The 23,695-nt window shown below is 33.6% G+C and overlaps 1 protein-coding gene across 2 annotated transcripts; it reads left to right on the forward strand.

Annotated features, from left to right (window-relative positions):
- Positions 1-622: 622 nt before the first annotated feature.
- Positions 623-23,204, forward strand: LOC111507588 (pyruvate dehydrogenase phosphatase regulatory subunit, mitochondrial). 2 transcript variants are annotated; one of them, XM_074172052.1, is made up of 16 exons: positions 623-945; positions 3,522-4,720; positions 5,492-5,704; positions 6,910-7,073; positions 7,216-7,452; positions 7,738-7,848; positions 7,949-8,118; positions 8,590-8,827; positions 10,298-10,411; positions 11,199-11,365; positions 12,094-12,242; positions 15,044-15,335; positions 19,657-19,836; positions 19,890-20,090; positions 20,788-20,894; positions 21,056-23,204. In XM_074172052.1, the coding sequence occupies exons 2-16, from the start codon at positions 4,512-4,514 to the stop codon at positions 21,189-21,191; spliced, it is 2,688 nt and encodes an 895-aa protein (XP_074028153.1). In that variant the 5' UTR covers positions 623-945; positions 3,522-4,511; the 3' UTR covers positions 21,192-23,204. The 2 variants fall into 2 exon arrangements, with proteins under 2 accessions (XP_074028153.1, XP_074028154.1); XM_074172053.1 differs by lacking the exon at positions 3,522-4,720 and having other exon boundaries at positions 633-945.
- Positions 23,205-23,695: the final 491 nt, after the last annotated feature.

The raw sequence follows: 23,695 nt of genomic DNA on the forward strand, positions 1-23,695 counted from the left end.
TTTAACCCATTATAAATGAAAGAGTCTTTAATGGGGGAATATTTTGGAATGGGCAAATTAAAGTCGTTTTTTTGTCGAGTGGCGTTTGTGTTAATTGAAAATCGATTTTGATGTTTTGCCATGATACATATAGTTTCAATAATAAAAATAGATATTACAGTGAGGATTTTCTTTTCCTTAAACAGTGGTCTGCAAGAATCTCGTGGTTTTGCTTTGCACAGAAAACGTACAGCTCTTTTCTGTATAACTAAAATTGATTGCAGTGTTGTCACAGTACAAACACCCCTGAAAGGAGTTCCATATCCACTGAGGATATACTACAAAAACACACTTTTGTCTATTTTCCACTATATTTCTTTATTGTTGACCGGTTTCGGCTATTATACCATTTTCAAAACATTTTGAAAATGGTATAATAGCCGAAACCGGTCAACAAAGAAAACAAATCAGAACCATATTCATAAATTCGTCAACTTTTTTATCGAAGTTTCTAAAGTATATTTCTCACTAACGAGGGCCGCGAGGTTCGGTATTTGACCCCCTATTTCTCCTATATGTAAACAACTCAGCATTTATTGACATAGAGGATAAATTTATGAAAAATAAGAATTGAAACTTTCTCTGTTTTTTAACACTTTTATTTGTAACTAACGTTACTTCAGTTGGGTCCTATGAGGACATTTTCAAACGTATATATTAAACTGTGTGCAGCTTCAAATTCTAGGGCATAAATGATGGCATTCAATTGTTTCTGACGTGTCATCCACAGCGTTTGTTGCAGCTCCTTGTCAGGAACCCCGTCGATGAAACTATGGACACCAATCCAGTTGGTGAAGTAATCAGGTGCTTCTGGATAGGCGAGTCTTGCTAACCTTTTGATTCCAGCCCAAAACCCCTGCAGACTCTCGGATGGACCTTCAGTTGAGCTCAGTAGACTTGTTGAAGGTACTCACTATCATAACTAGCCTTAAAAGCTGATACGACTGCTTAATAATCCTTCTGGTAATTCACTGAAATATTTTGCATACATAGTATAGTATGTGGATGGAAAGCATTTGATCGTTCTTCTACCAGAACCTAAGAACTGCGGAGTGAGACTCTGAGACAGAGAATTCATTTTCAGTTGTACCGTTGGAGAAGGTTCACCAAGTAGATTCATTTTGGGCCATAATATCGTTTGTGGCTGAAATGCCAATATTTTGTATCGATGAATATCCTACAGCTTGAATGGGGAATGTTCCTCCTGACGAAAATCAAGTAGTTTTCATAAAAGAGCTCTAAAACAACGCAACGCAACAACGCAAGAAACAGGTTGAAATCTGTTTCTTTAAAAAATTATTTAAATACTTAAAAGAGAGGAATGAAATAATGCATTCTACATTTAAAGGGATTCGTTTCTATTTCACCATTTGGCAACATCGGTTATAGCTAATAAAGGACAATGAATCTGTTACCTGTATGAGACAAACGAAGATGATATATTTCAGAGGCGTGCTGTTCTGTTTACTTATGTTCCGAATTCCGAGACATTCTGTCACATATGACATTTCGTGCACCTAACCTATCTTCCTCTATAAAAATAAATAACAAAACAGCTGTTGTTTATGTGGCTTGTGGAGGTGGTATTGAACTATAATTTATATTTTGCCTTAATTGTTGATTTATAAATATAATTTTCCTTTTTTAAAGTAGAATATCTAAGTAACCAGAACTCCGATCTAACATTCTAGGCGCTGTTGCCAATATGTGAATTAGAAACAAATCCCTTTAAAAATTAAAACCCAACATTTGAAACATCAATGTGAATACTTTTCGAAGTGAATTTGAAAAACTCGTGAATTAAACTCAACTTTATTTTGTTGAAACTTGCATTTGCTGTAATAACCCAAATTGAGGAACATTCCCCATTGTCGAATTTACAGATTTGAAGGTTAGTGAATATTGAAGGATAGTGAATAAATATGAGAGAATAAGTGCAAAAAATTAAGAACAAACTTAGGTACAACGGTTTCTCCCAAAGGAACAGGACAAGGATTGGAAAATATTTTCTACTCTTAACCCTGTTGAAAATCACTTTACCACGTCCATGAAAAGATTTATTAGAGATAAGTATATGCGATCCATAGATATGTCCACTATCGCCAGAATATCAAAATAATTTTGTGAATGATGAATAATTCAATTTGTTGCACATGAGCAGCAGATTAATTCCATTATGAGCCTACTGATATTCATATATATTTCATCCAAACATTAGTTTTTGTAATGGAATATATCGATTTTGTTGAAAATATATGCAAACCATTATTTGAAATCAGGAGAAGATAAACTTCTGGTTAAATTGTTCTGCCTCAAAAAGTTTACAAGGAGATTTTGATGATACATATGTTTGATTTTGAATCTAAAATTGGAACTGAAATTCCCTCTATTATTGTTCATCACTGGTAGACTGTAATGAAATATGCCATCTCAATTTGACGTCTCACATTTATTGTGAGAACTGTATGACCAATGATGATGCCAACTTGGCGTCAGTGCACGTTGTAAAGGGCATCACAGGTCTGGTATGTTATAAAATCATTTTCATTGGGAGAAAAGGCGATGGCACATCTCCCATCAATATCAATGATAAACAAGGTACCCCAAGGCTCTTCAAAGGGGCCAGTTGCAAAGTTAAGCTTCGACGAGGATAGTCGTCTGTCTTCACTACAGTTTCGATTACAAGACAACACCTTGAAACCACAGTCCAAAAACAAAGCATTTATAATCCACCATACAGCCTTGTTTCGTCACACCATAAGGGTGCTAGGCAGAACCCCGAATGCATTCGTGGACTCAGCTATCTGTGAAGAACAATCTTCGACATAGATCCACGAACAAGATCTTTCGTCCTTTCACAACAGCAACCAGGGCCCAAAAATAAAGCACTGGTTATACTACAGAAGACAGCGCTGTTTCAACCTGCTATAGGTTTCATCAGTGGTGCTAGGCTAAACAACTAACGTGTTGCTGTGCTCAACTGCCCTTTAATGGCGGCAGAAGACTCAATCCATTCACATTGAAGAAAGAAGAGGTTCCCAACTGCAAGGCAACAGAGCTTAAAACAAAGCATTCGTGATTCAACACCAGACACTATTCCGACTCGCCATAGATCGCCATAGATCTGGTGTTTGAAGCGAGTCACTTTTGTTTTAACAAAACGCCTCGACGCGAGAAATGAGATTGGCCCAAATTTGTACACATGTTGATAGATGGTACAAGAATCGTATCCATATGTAAACGTTGGTGTATGTGCTTTGCGCCTTTGTGAATGGAATGCTTTGGTATCGACTGCCGAACGAGATTCAACTATATAGTTACCTTGCAGTGAAAGACACAGAACTATTCTTATTCGGCGGCCGATTTCGAAGCTTGCCTATACAACAGGCTGCCTTAGGAAAAATTGTTTGACATTGATATTCATGAGAAATGGAGTCACAGAAAAAAAATTAAAAAAAAACTAAAACAACCCAAATTTGCAGGGAACATAGATGTGAAATGGTCGTGAAAGAGAGGAAATAATGAGAACAGGAGGAAAAGAGTTGGAGTTCTTGCACAGAAGATTGAGGGAAAAGCAAGAAAAATGCCTGCTATACACAAATAAAGTAAATCGAAAGCAGAAGTGAATTGAACGAAAGAGAAAATTTAATCGACAACTTCAAAGAAGTGTGTTTGTAAAACATAGCGAAAATGAAGAGACTGAATAGATCAAATGGTGTAATGGATGTTATTTCATAAAACCAGAAAATTTGGAGATGAAATTAAGGAGACAAAGAAAATATAATAAGAAAACGGTGTAGGCAGTAAAACAGACATTGATACAGAAGAAATAATTGTAAAGCCGAAGAGTTCAGAAAAAGGAAGTATGAGACATTATAATTTGTTAAAAATGACACATGAAAGCTGCTACTCCTGGATAATATCATGACGGATACTGGAGTCCACGATGAATGTCTCGAAATAATTCTAAATATTTATTTTCTCAGTGCCAGTACTCACTTATTCAATTAAATTCTATGTTTGGGTTTGGGAAAATATGTGAATAATACTATATCGATTGTCTTTTCGCTTCATTTTTCATTTTTTCATTCAGTCAAGGCCACAATACTTCTTTTTTCTATCAAATTGGGGTGTGAACCGTTAAGCCAGAAAAATTGTTTCCATTATTCATTTCTCCAACCTCAGCTTCCATATCTGGTTACTTTCAGCCAATGAACATTCGAACCCAACAAAAAATCAATTACATTCAAATAAATTTCCTCATGAATCCGCTTCCGGATACGGTATACTAGTCACGTCCACAAATCTACATAACTGCCATGCCATATCAACTTGTCAACAGTATTTTGGAAAATAGGGTTATATTATCTATTATATCGAACGTAGACATTTAATTAACAGTAGGATTTCATTTGCATAAATAAATAAATAGGGAACAACGAATATGTAAAAGATTGTAACATTTTTCTGTAATGAATAAACTGATATCAAAGTATCAAACTGCTTTGACTAAAAGCAGAAGTTCTTCCAATTTATTTTCGAAGTATGAATTGTCTACTGAATCACCCCCTAGAGATGCCAGAGTTGTTATTTGTGGAGGTGGAGTTATGGGGGCCTCGGTCGCATACCATCTAGCAAAAATCGGATGGGGTAGTGAAACGGTGCTTATCGAACAGAACAGGTATTTCTGATGAATAACAGCTGTGTTCTTTCCAGATATTGTCCAAGCTTAAGTACCCAATTATTAACACATAGTTTTTGCTACTTGGAAGCCATCTAACTTGTCCATTTCACCCAAGGGTCTGGAAAACTCTGTAGGCATTGCATTTTTTCTCCCATCTGTACATGACACCTATTTCCTGTACAGGTCCCTTGATAGATGTGTATCATATCACTACTGGATATTTTTTGGGAAGTACATAAATTGCTTGCTTCCTGATTTACGTGAAGCGTGATGCAGTGCTCTGTTCCTTTGTTGCATTGTATGTGTATGTAGCTAAGGTCTTCATTATACAGACCTGGTTTTTTTATTGGGGGTCCTCTCAATGGACGGTGTTTAGTGAATATCCCTGTAATTATTCTCAGCAGATCCCTGGAGTGTTGTAGCATTTCTTCAGTTTTTTTTTCACAGGGTTCCTTTATAAAAATTTTCCTATGTACGTTCTCTGGTGTATTTTCTCAGTACTCTTTGTATCTCATTGACCAATTTGGTGCCCCATAGCTCGTTTAGGATCGATATATGGAGCTGATTATCTTTTTTATTTCCTGTGATTCTTGAGTATCCTGGTATGTCACCCTTGGGTTCATCAAAACTCAAGTGTCTGTCTATAAGAAAATTATTTAGTTTACGGCATAGGAGCCTAAATTAAATTTTTCTTGTAAAGTGCAAGAATGCATACATTTTTACTTCATGTGTAAGTATTGACCAAGCGAAGAATAACTAAATTTTCAGAATAGGAGGTGCAACAACATGGAATTCGTCAGGTCTTGTAGGAGTATTCAAACCCAGTTTATCACAAGTAAAACTCACGAAATCAAGTGTGAATCTGTACAAAGAACTAGAAAAGAAAGGATTACCAACTGGGTGGAAACAATGCGGAAGCTTAAACCTAGCAAAAACAAGAGATCGAATGACAGTTTTTCGAAGAATGCTAGCCCAGGCTGTGTGAGTAAAAAATGATTTCATATATTTTCATAATTATGATGATCTGAACACCAAAAATAATATAAAACCATTGGTACACTCTAATTGAATGCATTTTTTACCAGTTTTTTCCTTTACTAATACAATTTCTTTTACATTTACCCACAGTGGATGTTTGATAAGTAAAATGATTCTTCAGAGAATAAACCATTTTTTGAATTATCACATTAAAATTGTACTATCAAAGTCCACTATTTCATAGAAAAAACTTATTTATAGTAGCATTCCTTATTGTTCTCCAGTGTGAATAATGATTTTCATCAAGCGCCTTCATCCACTTGGTATTTGAAAACTGATTATATTTTTTGAATTATTCTTTCATAAATATGTTTTGTGTATTGGTATGGTTATCCTCAGTAGATAAATGATTTATCGCTCTCTTTCAAAGCAAATAGACACTTCTTTTACCAAGTTTTGAGACAAACAGTCTCAAAAGTTATATGATGGAATCGGCCGATACTTGATGAAAATCCATAACTAACGTATTCCAAAAACACTTTATTGTGAGATTTTCACTAAATTTTTTTACAAAAACGCAACACGTGTTTCGCCATACAATGGCTTCATCTGGCGTGTCTTTCAACTAATCCTACACATTCAATACTAAATATATATATAGTTTATGGAGTACCTGAAATCAAAGTACCTGTAAACGAAGTACCTGAATTTTAAGTAGCTGATATTTTACCTGAGTTTCTAACGAATTAAATTACCTGCACTTATGTTCTATTTTCACATTTGAAAAAATATATTCAGTAACGGAGAGTTATTGAGTTCTATTGAGAGCTACTTAAAATTCAGGTACTTCGTTTACAGGTACTTTGATTTCAGGTACTCCATAAACTATATATATATTTAGTATTGAATGTGTAGAATTAGTTGAAAGACACGCCAGATGAAGCCATTGTATGGCGAAACACGTGTTGCGTTTTTGTAAAACAATTTAGTGAAAATCTCACAATAAAGTGTTTTTGGAATACGTCTCAAAAGTTGATCATATTTGTTTATTAATTCTTCTTCGTAAATAACATTAACCCAAACAGAAGGAAAACGAAATGCAACAGAAATTCATCAGAGTTTTTGACATATTTATGTGATTTTTTTTTGTGTTAAACAAGATGTTTTATAGATATATTTCAATTATTTATTATGTTTCATTTCATTAGATCATGGCAAATTGAGTGTGATATTTTAACGCCAGAGCAATGTAAAGAAAAATGTCCATTACTGAATGTTTCCGATATTTTGGGAGGCCTTTGGATTCCTGGTGATGGAGTGGGTCACCCTTATGACATATGCTTATCGTTGGTTTCTGAAGCCAAGGAAATGGGTAAGAATACTCATCAAATTATTTTGTTATCTTTCAACTATTTTAAATTCAAAGAATCTGGGCATTGTTTAACATATGCATTTCGAAGTTAATTTTGTATTGGAAGTAATAATTTCTTTATTTCCGTTATTCTTCATTGTAGGTGTTAAAGTAATTGAGGATTGCACACTTAAAAAAATTAAACAACAAAATAACAAAGTTACTGGTGTTGAGACTGACTTAGGAAATATTAATTGTGAATATTTCGTGAATTGTGCTGGATTTTGGGCAAGAAATGTTGGTCAGTTATCTGAACCATACGTTAAAGTTCCTCTACATGCTGTTGAACATTATTATTTACATACCAAACCCATTCCCGGCTTGGACCCTATGCTTCCAGGTGAGGTGTTTCTGTATAAGTTATATTAAGTTTTCCTTGTTCACTTTTCAAACTCCTAAACAATTTTCTCAAAGGTAATATTCACATGCATGAATTAAAGAAATAACTAAAATCCCTAAAATTCTTTTGATTCAACAATGTTACCAGAATGGTTGAATGCGTGGCACTATTCACTGGCCACCTAAGTCTCCTGACCTTAACCCTTTTGACTTTTTCTATGGGGCTAAATGAAGAGTGAAATTTATAAAAAAAATATCATTCATTACATGTAAATGACGATTTCAGTTGTGAGAGATCAGGACAGCTATGTTTACTTTAGAGAAAATAAGGGAAGATTATTAGCTGGAGGGTTTGAACCAGTTGCGAAGCCAGTATTCGAAGATGGAAATATCCCTGGTATGTTGAAATATGCTAACAGTAATTTCCCATCAACTTCATTTTCAAATTTTCATTCACTTACATTTATAAATACATATTTTTGTTTCCTTTCTTGAAGCAAGCAGTAAAGAGCGGCAACTTCCAGAAGATTGGGACCATTTTCATGTTTTACTAGAACAACTTTTAAATAGAGTACCTAGTTTAGGAAATGCTGTTTTGGATAAGCTCATTAATGGACCAGAAGCATTCAGTCCAGATTGTAAATGGATAGTAGGTGAATCGCCTGAGGTAGGAATGAACATATTGAAGAGTTTCAATAAAAAAAATTCAACGATATATGTATATATATATATATATATATATATATATATATATATATATATATATATATATATATATATATATATATATATGTGTGTGTGTGTATATATATATATATATATATATATTATTGTTTCATATATTCTCGATTCGAATATTGAATTTTCAGATGGAGATCTGCAAATACCGCAATTCTTAAACCATTTAAAAAACTTCAGAATAAATCTATCAAATGCGTTTATAAACTTCCACGCTTAGAACCAACTGAAAATTTATATAGAACGATATAAACGATATAAATTTGCAATTTATAACTTGTAACAAACACACGAAAATATTGTTAGTTATTATTAAAAGAACAATATTTTCAGTAAAATACACCCTCTATATTCTGAATATATTGTTGCCATTTGTACAAATCAATATTTCTTGTGGCAGATAAAGAATTATTTGATTGCTGCTGGCATGAAAACGGTGGGCATTGCAGCTGCAGGAGGAGTCGGCAAGGCTACAGCTGAGTTGATTGTTAATGGGGAAACAGAATTTGACATGTACGAATTGGAAGTATCTAGATTCTTAGGATTACACAACAATCGCAAATTTCTAAGAGATCGTGTCATGGAAGTACCAGGGTTACACTATGGATTAATCTATCCTTTTCATGAATTTCAAACTGGTAAGACTCTGTTAAGCCTTACAGTGTTAAGTAGTTACAGTGAAAAAATATCCAGTTGTTAGAAATGAACATTATTGATCATTAGGTGTTACTGTACACAATGAATGAATCAGAGCATGCTTTATTATCTAATGGATAGAATTCTCATTGAGAAAGCTTCTAAATGTAATAGTACATAAATCGTGAATGCTTAAAATGAGCAGGAGTTCATGATAATTGAATAAAATTAAAACTATGCAAACCAATATGGATTGTCGGAGGTTGAAAGTGGATGAACTTATAAATGTATATATATACAGTCATGCTACTATAAGTATTTTCACAACAAAACAGTAAAATAGATATAAAAACAGTTTTCCCTAATGTATTCTGTATCATTTGCTTATGAATAAACACAATAAACATAAGGCAGAGTTGTCAGATTATAAAAACATTAAAATAATATATACATATATATGTACACATACATATACATAAGTATATTCACATATATATATATATATATATATATATATATATATATATATATATATCCACCATAAAATAATGTAATGAAATGTTTTGATTTCTTAAAACAGGGAGTTAATTAGTACATTCATACACACCTACCCTTAACACTAGTTAGTGAGAGACTTGGATATGACATATTTTGTACTGTTGTCACAGCTATTCAAAATTTTGTTCGAAAAACTCCCACAAATCATAAAACGGTCTTGTGATTAAAAATGTTTTTACAGCCCTTCTGAATTTTGGAGTTCCTTTGAACATGTTAATGAAATAATTAATTCAGTTGTTAGAACTTTCAAAACTGCCTGGAAGTAAAGTTTTATTTTAATTTTTTTCAATCTATGTGTTTCACCAGAATTAATCATTTATCTAATTAGGTTTTGTAATTAACTACTGTTGTATAAAAGACATTGTAACTAGTTTTATGTACCAGTTCAGCTAATGAAGCTACAGTGTAGCGAAACTCATCTTGAATACAATTTATTGTAACAATACTAATATTATTATTATGGATAGTTTTTAAACTGAGTTGATTTCATGAATATTACATTATTTAAAAAATATACTCTACGTTTCATCTTCAAATATTTCAATTGTTCAATAAGACATAAATATTAGCAATGTTTTATTGGTGTCGGACCGAAATCGGTAGAAAAACAAGAATTACTCAAACCAAAGAAGCACCAAGTACACACAGTATCAACAATTTTGATTAGCAGTTCCACAAATGATTTTGTATTTCCCGTTCCTCCATTCCAAAGATTCTAGTGATTGAGATTGAATGACAAGTAGCAACTGAAAAAGAAATTAAATAGCATAAAAACTACAGAATAATAACACTGTATGTATTAATGTCCCTATAATAGTGAAAAAACACTAAATGAAATATGGTAATGACTGCAACAAAAACATATTGTGTATGAACCTTTCTGATTATGAAATGAATACCATGTAATTTTTCAGGAAGAAATCTGAGAATGTCTCCTGTTTATCCAAAGTTACGAGAAGCTGGTGCTGTCTTTGGACAAGTGATGGGTTATGAAAGGCCAACCTGGTTTGAGAAGAGTGATGTAGAAGGTAAGCTCGTTCGTGAAAATAATAATGATATAATTGTCTCTATTATTTTGCATGAATTGTCACAAGTAATACTCATTCTTTATAGATTGGGATTTTTGATAATTTAAAGGGTTCTGGAAATTCTGAAAACTCAAGACAAGAGGTTTAAAAGTTCAGTGGGTAATACTTCAATATCATTTTCTGTGCATTTCAGGATTTGACTATTCATGTCATAATCATCTCTGCATTGTTTATTTTTGGCTAGTATATATCTTTGATTAATGTTGTAAAATGTCCTCTAAAAAAAAAGCCCGTCCCAGCTGGTCTGAATTAGGTACATGAATTGATATACAGTTTTCATTTACCCTGATTTTAGCAGTTTTGATCACATCTTCATATTCATAATGATATTGCTTATAGAATCTCTAGTTATTTGGAATTTTTTAGTATTCTCTGAGAATGTGTGGGAACATGAATTCCCAAAGAAAATTCAAATTACAGTTCACTCAATTTGTGAATCGGTAATTCGTAGACCTATTTAAATAATATTAGTTCTTTGTTTTGACAAAGCTAAAGTTCATAGCTGAAGATTTTCTAATTTGGTGGCATGTCTTTTATTTCAATTTTTGAATAATTTGGTTCAGTATAGACTTCAACAGATTTACTAATAATTTAAGTGAAACATTAATCCTGTATATGACACTGAAATTATTAATGCATTTTTTTAAGGTTCTACAATGATACATTTTCGTATTATAATCCAAGGCTTTTTTATTTTCACTGGCATTTTTACAGTCTTTAATTTTAGGACCAGAAGACCATGATGGTAGAGAGTGGTCAAAACCTTATAGGATGGCATATACAAATACTTTTGGTAAACCACCATGGTTCGACTTTGTTGCAAAGGAATATGAGGCTTGCAGAGAAAGAATAGGAATTAGTGATTATTCATCATTCACGAAAGTGGATATGTGGGTTAGTACCTAACATTCTTTTGACAAAAGTAATGTTTTTTTTAAATAGGAGAGTGCTGCCCAAATTCCTATATATGAAACATCAAAAAGTACTTTTCCTCAAGCTACATTCATTTTTTCTCATTTGTGTAGCGGTACTTGAACTTAATCACTTCATGTCCTACTTACTCGTTTGAAAAATGAAAAGTTGCCCGAGAGCCTCTTGGAGTGCAGAGTTTGGGTACGCCGGTCGGTAGGGTGACAAGAAAGGAATTGGAAACATCAGTTAGCGACAATTTGTATTTCACTAGTAATGCTGGATGACAGAAAGCCCTCTTAAGCAATACCTTTCATATAAACATTGAATCAGACCAATACAAAGAAAAAATACATTCGAAACAACTATTTTTATGTGAACATCATTGAATTATACAAAAACACTTTCTCCTATTCAGTTTGTACTCGAATGTCAATCTAAATGATTTTTTTCCTTTGGAGTTATTCTGTTGTATATGTTGAAATCGATGAAAAGCCAAGTATTGTACTTGTTCTTGTAATGTTGAAATTAATATCATAGTCAAGATTGATTCATTGAATATGTTCATGTCATCAGTTTTGATCCACTCAAAAACAGAATTGAAAATATATCTGTGTTCCTTCAAGAAAATAATTTACCAGTGACAGAAATAGTTTCAATTCACTTTTGAAGAAGATCAAACTTTCGATATAAACGATGTTATATTTTTTCAGTCCAAAGGTAATGAAGTAGTGGATGCTTTACAATATATATGCTCAAATGATGTAGATGTTCCTGTTGGAAGTATAATTCATACAGGAATGCAAAACAGACATGGAGGTTATGAAAATGATTGTTCTCTAGCCCGCATTTCCGAAAATCAGTGAGTATTGAATTTATTTATTCATGAAATGTTACTATAACTTAAACCTTCCACTGCCGTGAAAATATAGTAGTGCGGAATCAGTTTTTACATATATAATGATAATAATAGTTTAATGATAGAATTTATTCATTGATCTAAGATTATACAAGGCATAATACAAAACGTCTATAAAACTTATCAGACTTGTCAAAAAAAGTAATCTACAAATAAATTGTTAAGATAGTGTATATATTATATATATATATATTTGTGAAAATATTTATAAGGCATTGAATATGTAGATTTCAGTTAGTATGGACTCGTTAGAAGTCCTGTTAGAAGATATTGTGTAGCGAATTATGTGTATCGCCCAATTCCATCTCATATCTTCAAGGACAATCCATTCCAACACTACATTCATAGTTCAGCCTAGTATTACTGATAAGACCTTGTGGTAGACCGAAGCAGCGTTGTTCAGTGATGGGATCAAAAATGCTTGGATTTGGCCTCTGGTTTCAGTTGTATATATTCCTTATTGGGTCACCAATTTAATATCAAGGTTCACATCTTACATCTTTTAAGATACAATTATGAACAACGTTTATATTCTATGAAACAACTGAATATTACTAGAATATTTTCCCAACACAAAACCGTTCAAGAGGAAGTTCCGTTATTTTAACACCTCTACAAGTGTTTCGATCACCAAGTGATCATCATTCCTCTTGAAGACACGTGTTTCGATCACCAAGTGAAAATGATGATCTTCCTCTTGAAGACACGTGTTTTGATCACCAAGTGATCATCATTCCTCTTGAAGATGATCACTTGGTGATCGAAACACGTGTCAAGGTGTTAAAATAACGGTTTGGTGTTGGGAAAAGACTCCAGTAATATTCATTACTACACCAAAGGTTCCAAACAGTGCATCACAAGTATAAAACCCAAGTCAAATAGTCAACCATTTCAATACTTTCTTTGAGAATGCACCACACTCGTTATCGAGGCCCCTCCCTCCAGTGTCTCTTTCCTTCCCAGAACAACTAACAAATGTAAACTCCTTTTATGTATTTCTGCTGGACGAATTAGAAATTATAGAGCTATTCAATGGTCTGAAAAATAAAAGATCCTCTGGTGTCTGTGGCATATCATGACATATAGTTCTCAAAGAATTCAAACACCTACTAGCAGAACTGATAGGTCATGTTATAAATGAATCTCTGAACTCAGGAGTCTTCCCAGAAATTTTCAAAACTGCAATAATAACTCCAATACTCAAGAAAAATGATAGTTATCTTGGATAACTATAGGCCAGTCGCCCTCCTATCCTCAATCTCCAAGCTTTTTGCTCAGCAGTGCTCAGTCGTTTTTTACCCTACCTAGACAAATTCAAAGTAGTCAGTAACTCACAATTTGGCTTTAAAAAAAAAGAGATTAACTGTGGAGGCAATACTGAACTTTTACTGCGAAATCATTGAAAATTTTTAAAATGAAAAGTACCCTGTAGGAGTTGTTTGTGACCTAAGCAAAGCATTCGACGGTGTTGAGCATGACCGGTTACTCTATAAATTGGAAAAATATGGTGTTCATGGCATTCCATTCAACTGGTTTCAATCGTACTTAAGAAATAGAAAACAATATGTCGAAATAAATAATAATGATGACCAAAACAAAAAAGTCAGATCAGAAACCTACACCATTAATATAGGGGTACCTCATAGCTCCATACTTGGGACTATACTATTTATTCTGTACACTAATGATTTACCATGCTACACTGGAGACCACAACGTCACAATGTATGCAGATGACACAAATTTTCTCTAATAACTGGTTCAGATTCTCTAGATACAGAGGCAAAAGCGACCCTTGCTCTGAAAAAGGCAAGTGAATGGTTTTCTGCTAACAATCTGGTCCTGAACACAACCGAAACGAACTTCATAAATTTTCACCCACGGCAAAAATCTATAGACCATATTTATACTATAATTATAGAACCAGAGCACCTCATACAAAACAGCTCAACTAAATTTCTAGGGGTATACCTAGAGGAAAATTTGAAATGGGGAGTTCATTGCTCTAAGCTAATATCCACTCTGGGTCAAAAATTTTATCTTTTCAAAACTCTTTGAGAATTTTTAAATGACTCAATGACTATATCTATCCATCACAGTGAATATTATGGTATCTGGTTGTGGCGGACTTCATCTGCAGTGAATAATATACTGACTGCCCAAAAACGGATAATTAGATGTATGACCTCTTCTCATTATCTTGAACCATGCAAACCACTTTTTAAACGCCTAGGCATTTAAACAGTGGTCAACCTGTATATACTGGAAATAGCATGCTTTGCACATGATAGAAAACACCGAACCAATTGTCCAAATAATACACACCCATATTCCACAAGGAAAATACAAGAAATAATTCCAAACCACGCCCTACAAATTACCAGCCAGAGTCCCACAGTTATGGGAATTAAAGTGTACAACCCCCAACTCTGAAATAACTTACCACCTGCAACTTCAAGTTAAAACTCAAAGAAATACTCATTCGGACTCCCTTCTACAGATTGAATGAATTTTTTAATGAAATTTTAGTCTAGTTTTAATGTTATATAATTTACTTATATCAATGCACCCACTTTATACACCAGGTACTACCACTTTATCTCTATATAACTCTAATATTATTTTAAATTTTATTTTAGAATTTACTCTTTTTAAATACTAATGTGACTTATCCTATGTCTGCATGTGACTTTATTGGATTAATAAATATTATTATTACTAAAACAACTGAATAATATTTTTCAGTTATATGATGATTGCACCTACTATCCAGCAGACAAGATGTAGAGTATGGCTCCAGAAAAACCTTCCTCCGAGCGTTGCCTTATCTGATGTTACCAGTATGTTTACTGCACTTTGTATCATGGGTCCTTACACAAGATCTCTTCTCTCCGAACTTACCGATACTGATCTGAATCCGAAAAATTTTCCATTCTTCACATATAAAATGTTAGATATAGGATTAGCCAATGGAATCAGGACTATGAATTTGACGCATACAGGAGAATTGGGTTATGTCATGTATATCCCAAATGAGGTAATCGGTAATCTTTAATACAGAATATTCGTCGAGGATACATCTCTAAGCTATATAATGCATAGGCTCAGAGCCAAGACAGCAGTGTGAACTACTGTGTGTTTCAACATAATTGACCACTGTTGCTTATCAGATATTGATTTTTTGTGCTATTCCGGTATACAACCCAATCGTACTATCAGAATGGTTATTTTATTTAAGTAGGGTAAATATGCATTGAATCAGGAGGAAGAAGCATTCAAGAGTTCTTGAAGGGTCATCTGCATGACACTTCAAGAACAGGAGTTGATAAAATTTTCTGGGTTCTGGTTGTAGGTATCTGAACAGTATAAGTTGTGTAATAGTGGGAAGAGGAGAGATCCCTGAGGAAGTCCTTACTGCAGAGTGAAATTTTTGAGGTGACATTGCAGACCTTCACTTTCAGCAGTAGCTCTGTTGTTGAGCAATTTATCTAGAATAGTTTGTACAGTAGACTCTTATGCTAAACACTATCAAAAGCTTTACTTATATTTAAGAACACAGCCCCTGTCTTTTTTTTATTCAACTTTGTTGTTTCTTAACTTTGAAAACTTTCAAAGGATGTCTCAACAATTTCAAGGAAATTAAGAAACGAAAAATTAAAGAACGTCTTTATAAATCCCTGAATTTTTGAAAAGACTATGGCTCAGTTTATAATTCTTCTACAACCAAAATACACTATTGAATTGGTCCAAATTTTCGAAAAATTAAACATGGAAGGGCCTTTTGAAACTTCTCATACACTTCAACCTGAGAGACAGGATAACTGTAAAGGTAAAGTGACGATTGTGACAAAAAGTATGTTGGTCAAACTAAGCTGACTGTAATAACTCGTTACAAGGAATATTTTTCACATAATCGATTTCATAGACCGGAGAAGTCTGGTGTCACTTAATCTGCTCTTGAGAACAACCACAAAATCGGTGACAAATGTATGAAATTGTTGAGACTGGTACATGACAAGAGGCTCTCGGACACCTGTGAAAGTTTAGAAATGAAACAGCAACAAATGCCCTATTCCAAATGTCCCGTTGATATTCTTTCACATAACAATTACAGTTGAAAATCAGGTAAATATTGGCTATCATAACAGTTAGTCATCAACTTATAAATTAGGATTTAGCATATAATAATAAAATAACACAATAACCCTAACGTAGCTGTAATATTTAGCTTAATCATCTACTGATGCTGCTAACTGTTTGTGAAACGTGTGTTGAAGATCGGTACCATTGTTCTGGTGTGGGAAACGTGTTTTCAATACTTTATCCATAATAATTTTAGAATATTCACAATAAATTCAGTTACTCATCAGTTACTGATGACGCTACCATGTATCAAAACGCGTTTTAAAGAGTAACAATGTCAATATTTTTCATCAAGTAACGAATCAGAACATAAATGCAAAATTTGATCAGATTGGTTAATATTTCAACTCATTCACAGCTGCATTTATTTTTGAGTTTTTTCGAGAGCTCTATCTCAAATGAACTTTTTTTACGCCAAATGCAGTTTTTAGTTATTTTCTGCTTTTGAAAAAATCACCATTACTACTTGATATTAGGTTTTTACTGAGTGAACGATAAACTGATTTATTTACTTATTTGTTCATGTGTACGGGTAATCCCCGTGAGGAAAAAGAAATATACAAATACAGTAATACCTCAAAAACTAACTTAACCTTAATGTAAATATATAAAAAAATTATAATTTTAACTGAAAATTAACATCCCAGGTGGTCAACTATTGAATTCTATTGCTATACTGTTTTTCAAAAGTATTCAATAAAATTCCAGGTACTCAGGGTACTCGGAATGAGACTTCACATATTAGTTAATTACAATTAATGTCACCTGATATAATTTTGAATGAGGTAATGATATTTGTTTGTTCTACGAAAAGAAAGAGTGATGAGATTCGCAATATCAAGTATATCCAAACAATCGTATTCTCCAACTATGAGGTCAGATTTGAAAGCTACAAGTTTGAGGAATCTATTTTGGATTGCTTCAATATTATTTTTATGTATTTAGTAAGACCAGACTGGTGACGTAGACATCAAAACAGATCTTTTATAGGCTAGGTAAACAATTGTAATGTTTGGCAATATCTTCAGGAATTCATTGAACTTTTATCTAAGATTTACATTTATCATTATCTTTAATTTCATTTCATTACAACTTTTGATAGAAACACATGTTCACTTTGAAATCATCTTCTGAGTTTTACGACTTGAAGACGTATCCCTGGCGAATCTACTGTAGTAGCTCAATATTGATTGTCATATTTATTTTCATTTCATTTATTCCATAAATTGCGTAAACTACAAATATGAGTACAAAATTCAATATAGTACATATTATGGTTAAGGCCTTGAGCTTAAGGAAGCTATGTAGGCCATAAAAAAGATGCATATATAAATCAATTGGAAGAAAATGAATATGAGAATCAATTATTATAAGCTACTCAAATTTTTAAAAATGAAATATTTTTTACTAGATATATAAAATTTGAAAAGAAGATAAAGAAAACTATCACAGCATCAATCTCACAGTAATGTTAATACTACTGAAGAAGAGAAAACAGAAAAATATATACACATATATACATACATACATATACCCACATACACACATTGGAAAAGTCTAGGGATATTTTTAAAAATGGCAATAATTTTTTTTAGGGAAAAAAAAGTTGACGGGTGATTATTAAACGAATGTAACTTACAACAAAATTTATTAAATGGTCAAAAATACTGAGTGCGCATATAAGCAAAACTAAAAAAAATATGGCTCTTCTTTAGCACCCCAAAAAAAAATCATAATACAAAAAAAAATGGAATCAGTACAAAGTATGGCCTCCACGCTGGTTTATTACGGCCCTACATCTATCGTGCATCGACAAAATGAGATTGTCAATGTACATTTGCCCATTCAGCGATTAAAAGCTCTCTCAATTGAAACGTTGTGTGAATGTTCCCCATATGCGGAGTAATTCTTCGTTGAAGCATGTCCCACACATGCTCGATGGGATTCAGGTCCGGTGATTGTGCTGGCCATGGCAATACATCAACTCCTTCGTTGGTGAGCCAGTCAGTCACTAGACGCGCGACATGTGGACGAGCATTATCGTGCATTAGGTGGAAGTTTTCACGAACAGCACCAGCAAACGGATGGACGATAGGTAGAAGAATGGTGTCGAGGTACTGTCGAGCTGTGACGGAGCGATTTGAAAAACGAGATCGGTTCTGCCGCCGATCATGATTCCGCCCCATAGCATTACTGTACCACCTCTGTATGTGTGATCTTCCTGGACGTGTCTCAAACGTTTATTATTTCCAGGTCGTCTCCACAGTCTTACTCGACAAGAATCTGGATGAAATCCAAATCTGGATTCGTCTGTAAACAAAACTGTGGCCCAATCATTTGCATCCCAGTTTTGATGTTCTTGACACCACTCTAATCTTCTACCGCGATTGCCTCTCGACAAAGTTGGACATCTAAGTGGCCTTCTGTTGTGGAGATCTGCTCCATGCAGTGGATTTCTGACAGTATCACGACCAATGGTTACCTGGTGCGTCTGCTGCAACACGTTAACCAACTAAGGTGCTGTGATTGTCGGTTGTCTTCTTGCGGTTAAGACCAAAAATCGGTCTTGAACTGCAGTTGTAGCGCGTCCTCGCCCTGGATGTTGTTCGGCTGGACTGCCAGTTTCACGGAAACGCCGCCACAATCGACTGATAACAGTTTGGGAGACCCCAAACGAAGAACTACATCATTTTGTCGCATGCCACCTTGAAGAAGCCCTACAGCTCTATTCATCTCAGCCAATGGTAAGTGATGGCGTTCCATGTTAAAGCACAATATTTCCAGTTTAATGCTGAGCAAGAACTGCATAGAATGTACAAACTCGACACTTTCAGATTATTCATTTTAGCCGAAAACCTACAGTTTGTAAGATAAAAGATTAGTTACCGTTTTTGCAGGCTTTGTTCAACCCATAGAAATCTACAGGGTGGTCGAGTGTACCAATTTAATCAAAATTAAACGACCTCATGCATTTATTTTTATGATATATAGTATGTTATAAAAATATCCCTAGACTTTTCCGATGTGTGTATATACACATACATAAATCTATATAACAGCATCAATCTCATAGGATCGTTAATACTATTAATATATATTAATTATTACCCTATTATATAGGGTTGTCCTCATTTGCTGTAGAAATCATTTTTCAGTCAAATGTTATTTCGAGCAAGTATTGAATTGTTTGAATAAATTCATTAACCTTGTTTTAGTTTGCTCTTCATGTATATTCCAGTCTAGTGCAAGCAGGTGAAAAGTACGGAATCACTCATGCCGGTCACTACGCTACCAGAGCACTACGTGTAGAAAAATTTTTTGCTTTTTGGGGTCAGGATCTGGACACAACAACTACACCTTTAGAGTGTGGCCGAGTCTGGCGTGTTAAATTTGATGTTAGTAACGTTTGAATAATTAATGATACACATTTTATGTTATGTCATTTCAGAAAGAAATTGACTTCATCGGTAGAGATGCTCTTCTGAAACAGAAAGAAAACGGTGTGAAACGAATGTACCTTCAGTTGATCTTGCAAGATCACGATTATGAGACTGATTTGTGGCCTTGGGGTGGAGAACCAATATACCGCAATGGTAAATATGTTGGTATGACTACTACAACTGGATATGGATACACTTTCAAAAGACAGGTATTTCAATAACATTTATAGATGGATAATTATTGTGAAATGTTATAGGATTTCAGCATCTTGACAGCATCATAGAGTGAGAGATTAAATGAGAGAGATTATATAATAATAATAATAACTTTATTCGTCTTTTATACTTTACTTTAATTTTCCTGAGATTTTTTTACAAGCATGGAAATCATCATATACACAGTAAAGATTAGAGGTGAAAAATATCAAGTGATAAAATATGGAACATACATTAAAAGAAATTAAATCAATAGTAGATGTAGGAGATAATTATATAAAACAATGAAAAAAATACATAGAATTAGATCATTTATATGATATCAGACTTGTCATAAATAAAAAATATATAAACAATAATAACGGCCCACAGTATACACATAGATCATACACTTTAGACAGGTACTTATATATATATATATATATATATATATATATATATATATATATATATATATATATATATATATATATATATATATATATATATATATATATATATAGAATATAAAAAACCATTCATGTACATCTATATATACATAAATATACATGAGAGTAAATTAATCTTCAACTAAGATAAAATAAATGCAGTGAAAGCAGTGTAAAACCCTGTTTTGTTCTGATTTCTTTTATCTCTTTTTTTGCTAAAAAATGTGCTTGTTCTGCCATTGTGAAAACTAATATTTTTCAGGTTTGTCTTGGATTTGTTGAAAATATTGATGAAAATGGTGAGCGGCAGAAAGTTACCAATGATTATGTCACAAGTGGTGATTATGAAGTGGATATCGCTGGAATAAGGTGAGAGAGCTCACCTTTTTTTCATTTTCTACTGGTGAATGATTATTAAGAGAGTAGAACATGTCGATACAATTACAAACAATATACACTTTTCACTACTTCTCCTATAATACCTTTTTTCGCAATACACAGTTGCTGTCATTGTTTAATTTCTGTTGCAGATATCATGCAAAAGCCAATATACATTCTCCCATTCTTCCAACAAAACATCCAGACAAAGAGCGTGATGCATATCAGGCTACAAGAGGCAAAAATAATGAAGAGAAACGTGTCAATCAAATCTTCAAGGCTGTTTGAATGTGATAATTCAATATTACTATTATTAATTTTGTAGTGACTGATTATTTATTTTCAATTCTGAAATATGACGGGTATCTGTAACATCGTATCACTTGGGAATGCTAGAAACCACATTATCTTGATATTCTGAATCAGCTAGGAATAAGATATTACATACAGGGTGTGTCACATTGGGCCTTATTAGAAGTTTCTGGTAAAGAAGTGGAGTCATAAAAAAATGTTGAGCTGAAGAGTTTGTAGGCTAACATAGAAAAAAAATTATAACATTTTATATCATTATTCGAGGGCGAATCAACGATTATAGCGGTCATACAATTTTTCGATACCATGTTTGAAGTATGATTTTTTAGTGTCGACGATTATCTCATCATTGGCGCTAAATATCTTCAGCGAACATTCGCCTGAGGTCTGAGAACAGGAATAATCGCTGGGGGGCAGATCTGGGGAATACAGTGGATGCAGAAGCAGTTCAAAGCCCAATTCATGCAATTTTGCCATCGTCTTCATCAATTCATGACACGGTGAATTGTTTTGATGAAACAGCACTTTCTTTTTTTTCAAATGGGGTCGTTGTTGTTGATGGTTTTTCCCTTTTCGAAATAGTCGGTCGATATACCATGCACATCCCAAAATACTGATACCATAACCTTGCCATTCGACTGTTGCGTCTTTGCGTGCTCTGGAGTTGGTTCACCACGTGCAGTTCACTCGGAAGATGATCGTTTTGATTCTGGTGAGAAATGATGGAGTCATGTTTCATGCATTGTTACATATCGACGCATAAATTCGGGTTTTTTATGGTGGAAAAGCTTCAAACTTCGCAGAATCATCAATTCGTTGTTGTTTTTAGTCGATTGTGAGCTCGCGAGGCACCAATATACAAATATTCATGCACGATATGTCCAACACGTTCCTTAGATATCATTAGAGCCTCAGCTTTCTCGATCAACTTCACTTTGCGATCATCCAAAATTATTTTGTGTTTTCATCGGTATCAGCCCCAGCTGATTTCCCAGGTGCAAAGCCCGAATAATGTTCATCAAGGCACAACAGTTTTTTTTTTTCGTCAAAAAGCAGTGCTTTACTCACACACGAAATTCTGTTTTACCCATTTTTTTCAAACTGACAAAAGTTCACTCTCATAAACTAATAGTCCGACAGCTGTGAAATTTGTACACGTGTCTTTTGAAGGATAGGGTTAACTAAAAATCATATGGAATTAATACTAGTAACGCCATCTGTGTGTTAGCCTGCGTACTTTTTAGCCCATCTAGTACTTTATACGACTAATTGGTGCATTTCGTTCACCTCGTTTGGGCTATCCCACTTACGAAATGGGAATTGCACAGTACCCCTTGACATACTTTGAGACTCGCTGCCAATCAGGTCAAACTCTGCTGTTGAGCCAACGTCAAATCAACTTTTTTTTTGTTTTATCTCGGCTCATCTATAGTTTGAAATCAATGTAGATAGTTTTGGTTTTACTTTTAAACAAGTGAAATAAAAATCAGTAGGGCAGCTGCCTTTTCGTTAATTTTTCCCACAGAAAATATTATGTGTGTACTTACGCTTGATCCGAGTAAACACTTAGAGTGGTTGTTTAAACTATAATTGTTTCAACAACTAATGTTAAATTAGTTCAGATTACTCTGTACATAATGTGGTTGAAAGTGTGTTATCATATTATTATTATGAATTTTCTTCTCAGTAACAAGATGAATATATAACACTTGAGTTGAAAAACTCATAACAGTGTTGTGATGTATGAAAAAATTTCGATATGTATAAATCCAGAATTCATTTGTTGCAGTTTTATTGTATCAATTAATTTCAGTGAATTTGAATATTGTGTATATATTGCTGATGTAATGCTCAATTTTGTGTTCTGCTCAGTATTGATTATAAAATAACGTCAAAAGAACTGATGTTGAGAATCTATTCTTGAAAATTGTGTCAGTGGCTGAAATGTATATTATTTAAAATGAGTTCAATATATACTTTACTTTGTGAGTGTTTTATTTATTTCTGGAATAAAAATAAATTACAACAAATGAAAATGTTACGTCATAACATAAATCAGAGTAGTGTTACACTCAAGTATAAAGGGTTTTTGATGTTGACTGCTAAAATTCTTGAAAATGTTTTTTTACCAACTTGTTGATAAGAGCCTGATTTTTTTTTCAAATAAAAAACCTAGTTTCAGAAAAGTGGTACTTTAACATTGAAAACCCAGAATACCTGTAAATCATCAGTACAAAAATAAAAATGTCGTCCTTCATTTTGATTATACAGTGCTATTCAAATTCGAGTCTATATATAGGAATCTCGTAAACAGTAAGAGAGTCAGTTGGATTGACGAAGAGCCAGTAGTCGCTGGAGGTACGTTGGCGAATGTCCGAAGGCTTTACAGAAAACGGCCCAGGCGAAGCTTTCTAGCTTACAGAGACAGGCTTGTTTGGCCATCAGTGGTGCCATTGGCACCACCAAGTCAGCGGCCATGG

Source organism: Leptinotarsa decemlineata, unplaced genomic scaffold (assembly GCF_025532065.1).
Source record: "Leptinotarsa decemlineata unplaced genomic scaffold, Ldec_3_MD MMD2_tig00000035_RagTag_RagTag, whole genome shotgun sequence".
NCBI classification, from domain to species: domain Eukaryota; kingdom Metazoa; phylum Arthropoda; class Insecta; order Coleoptera; family Chrysomelidae; genus Leptinotarsa; species Leptinotarsa decemlineata.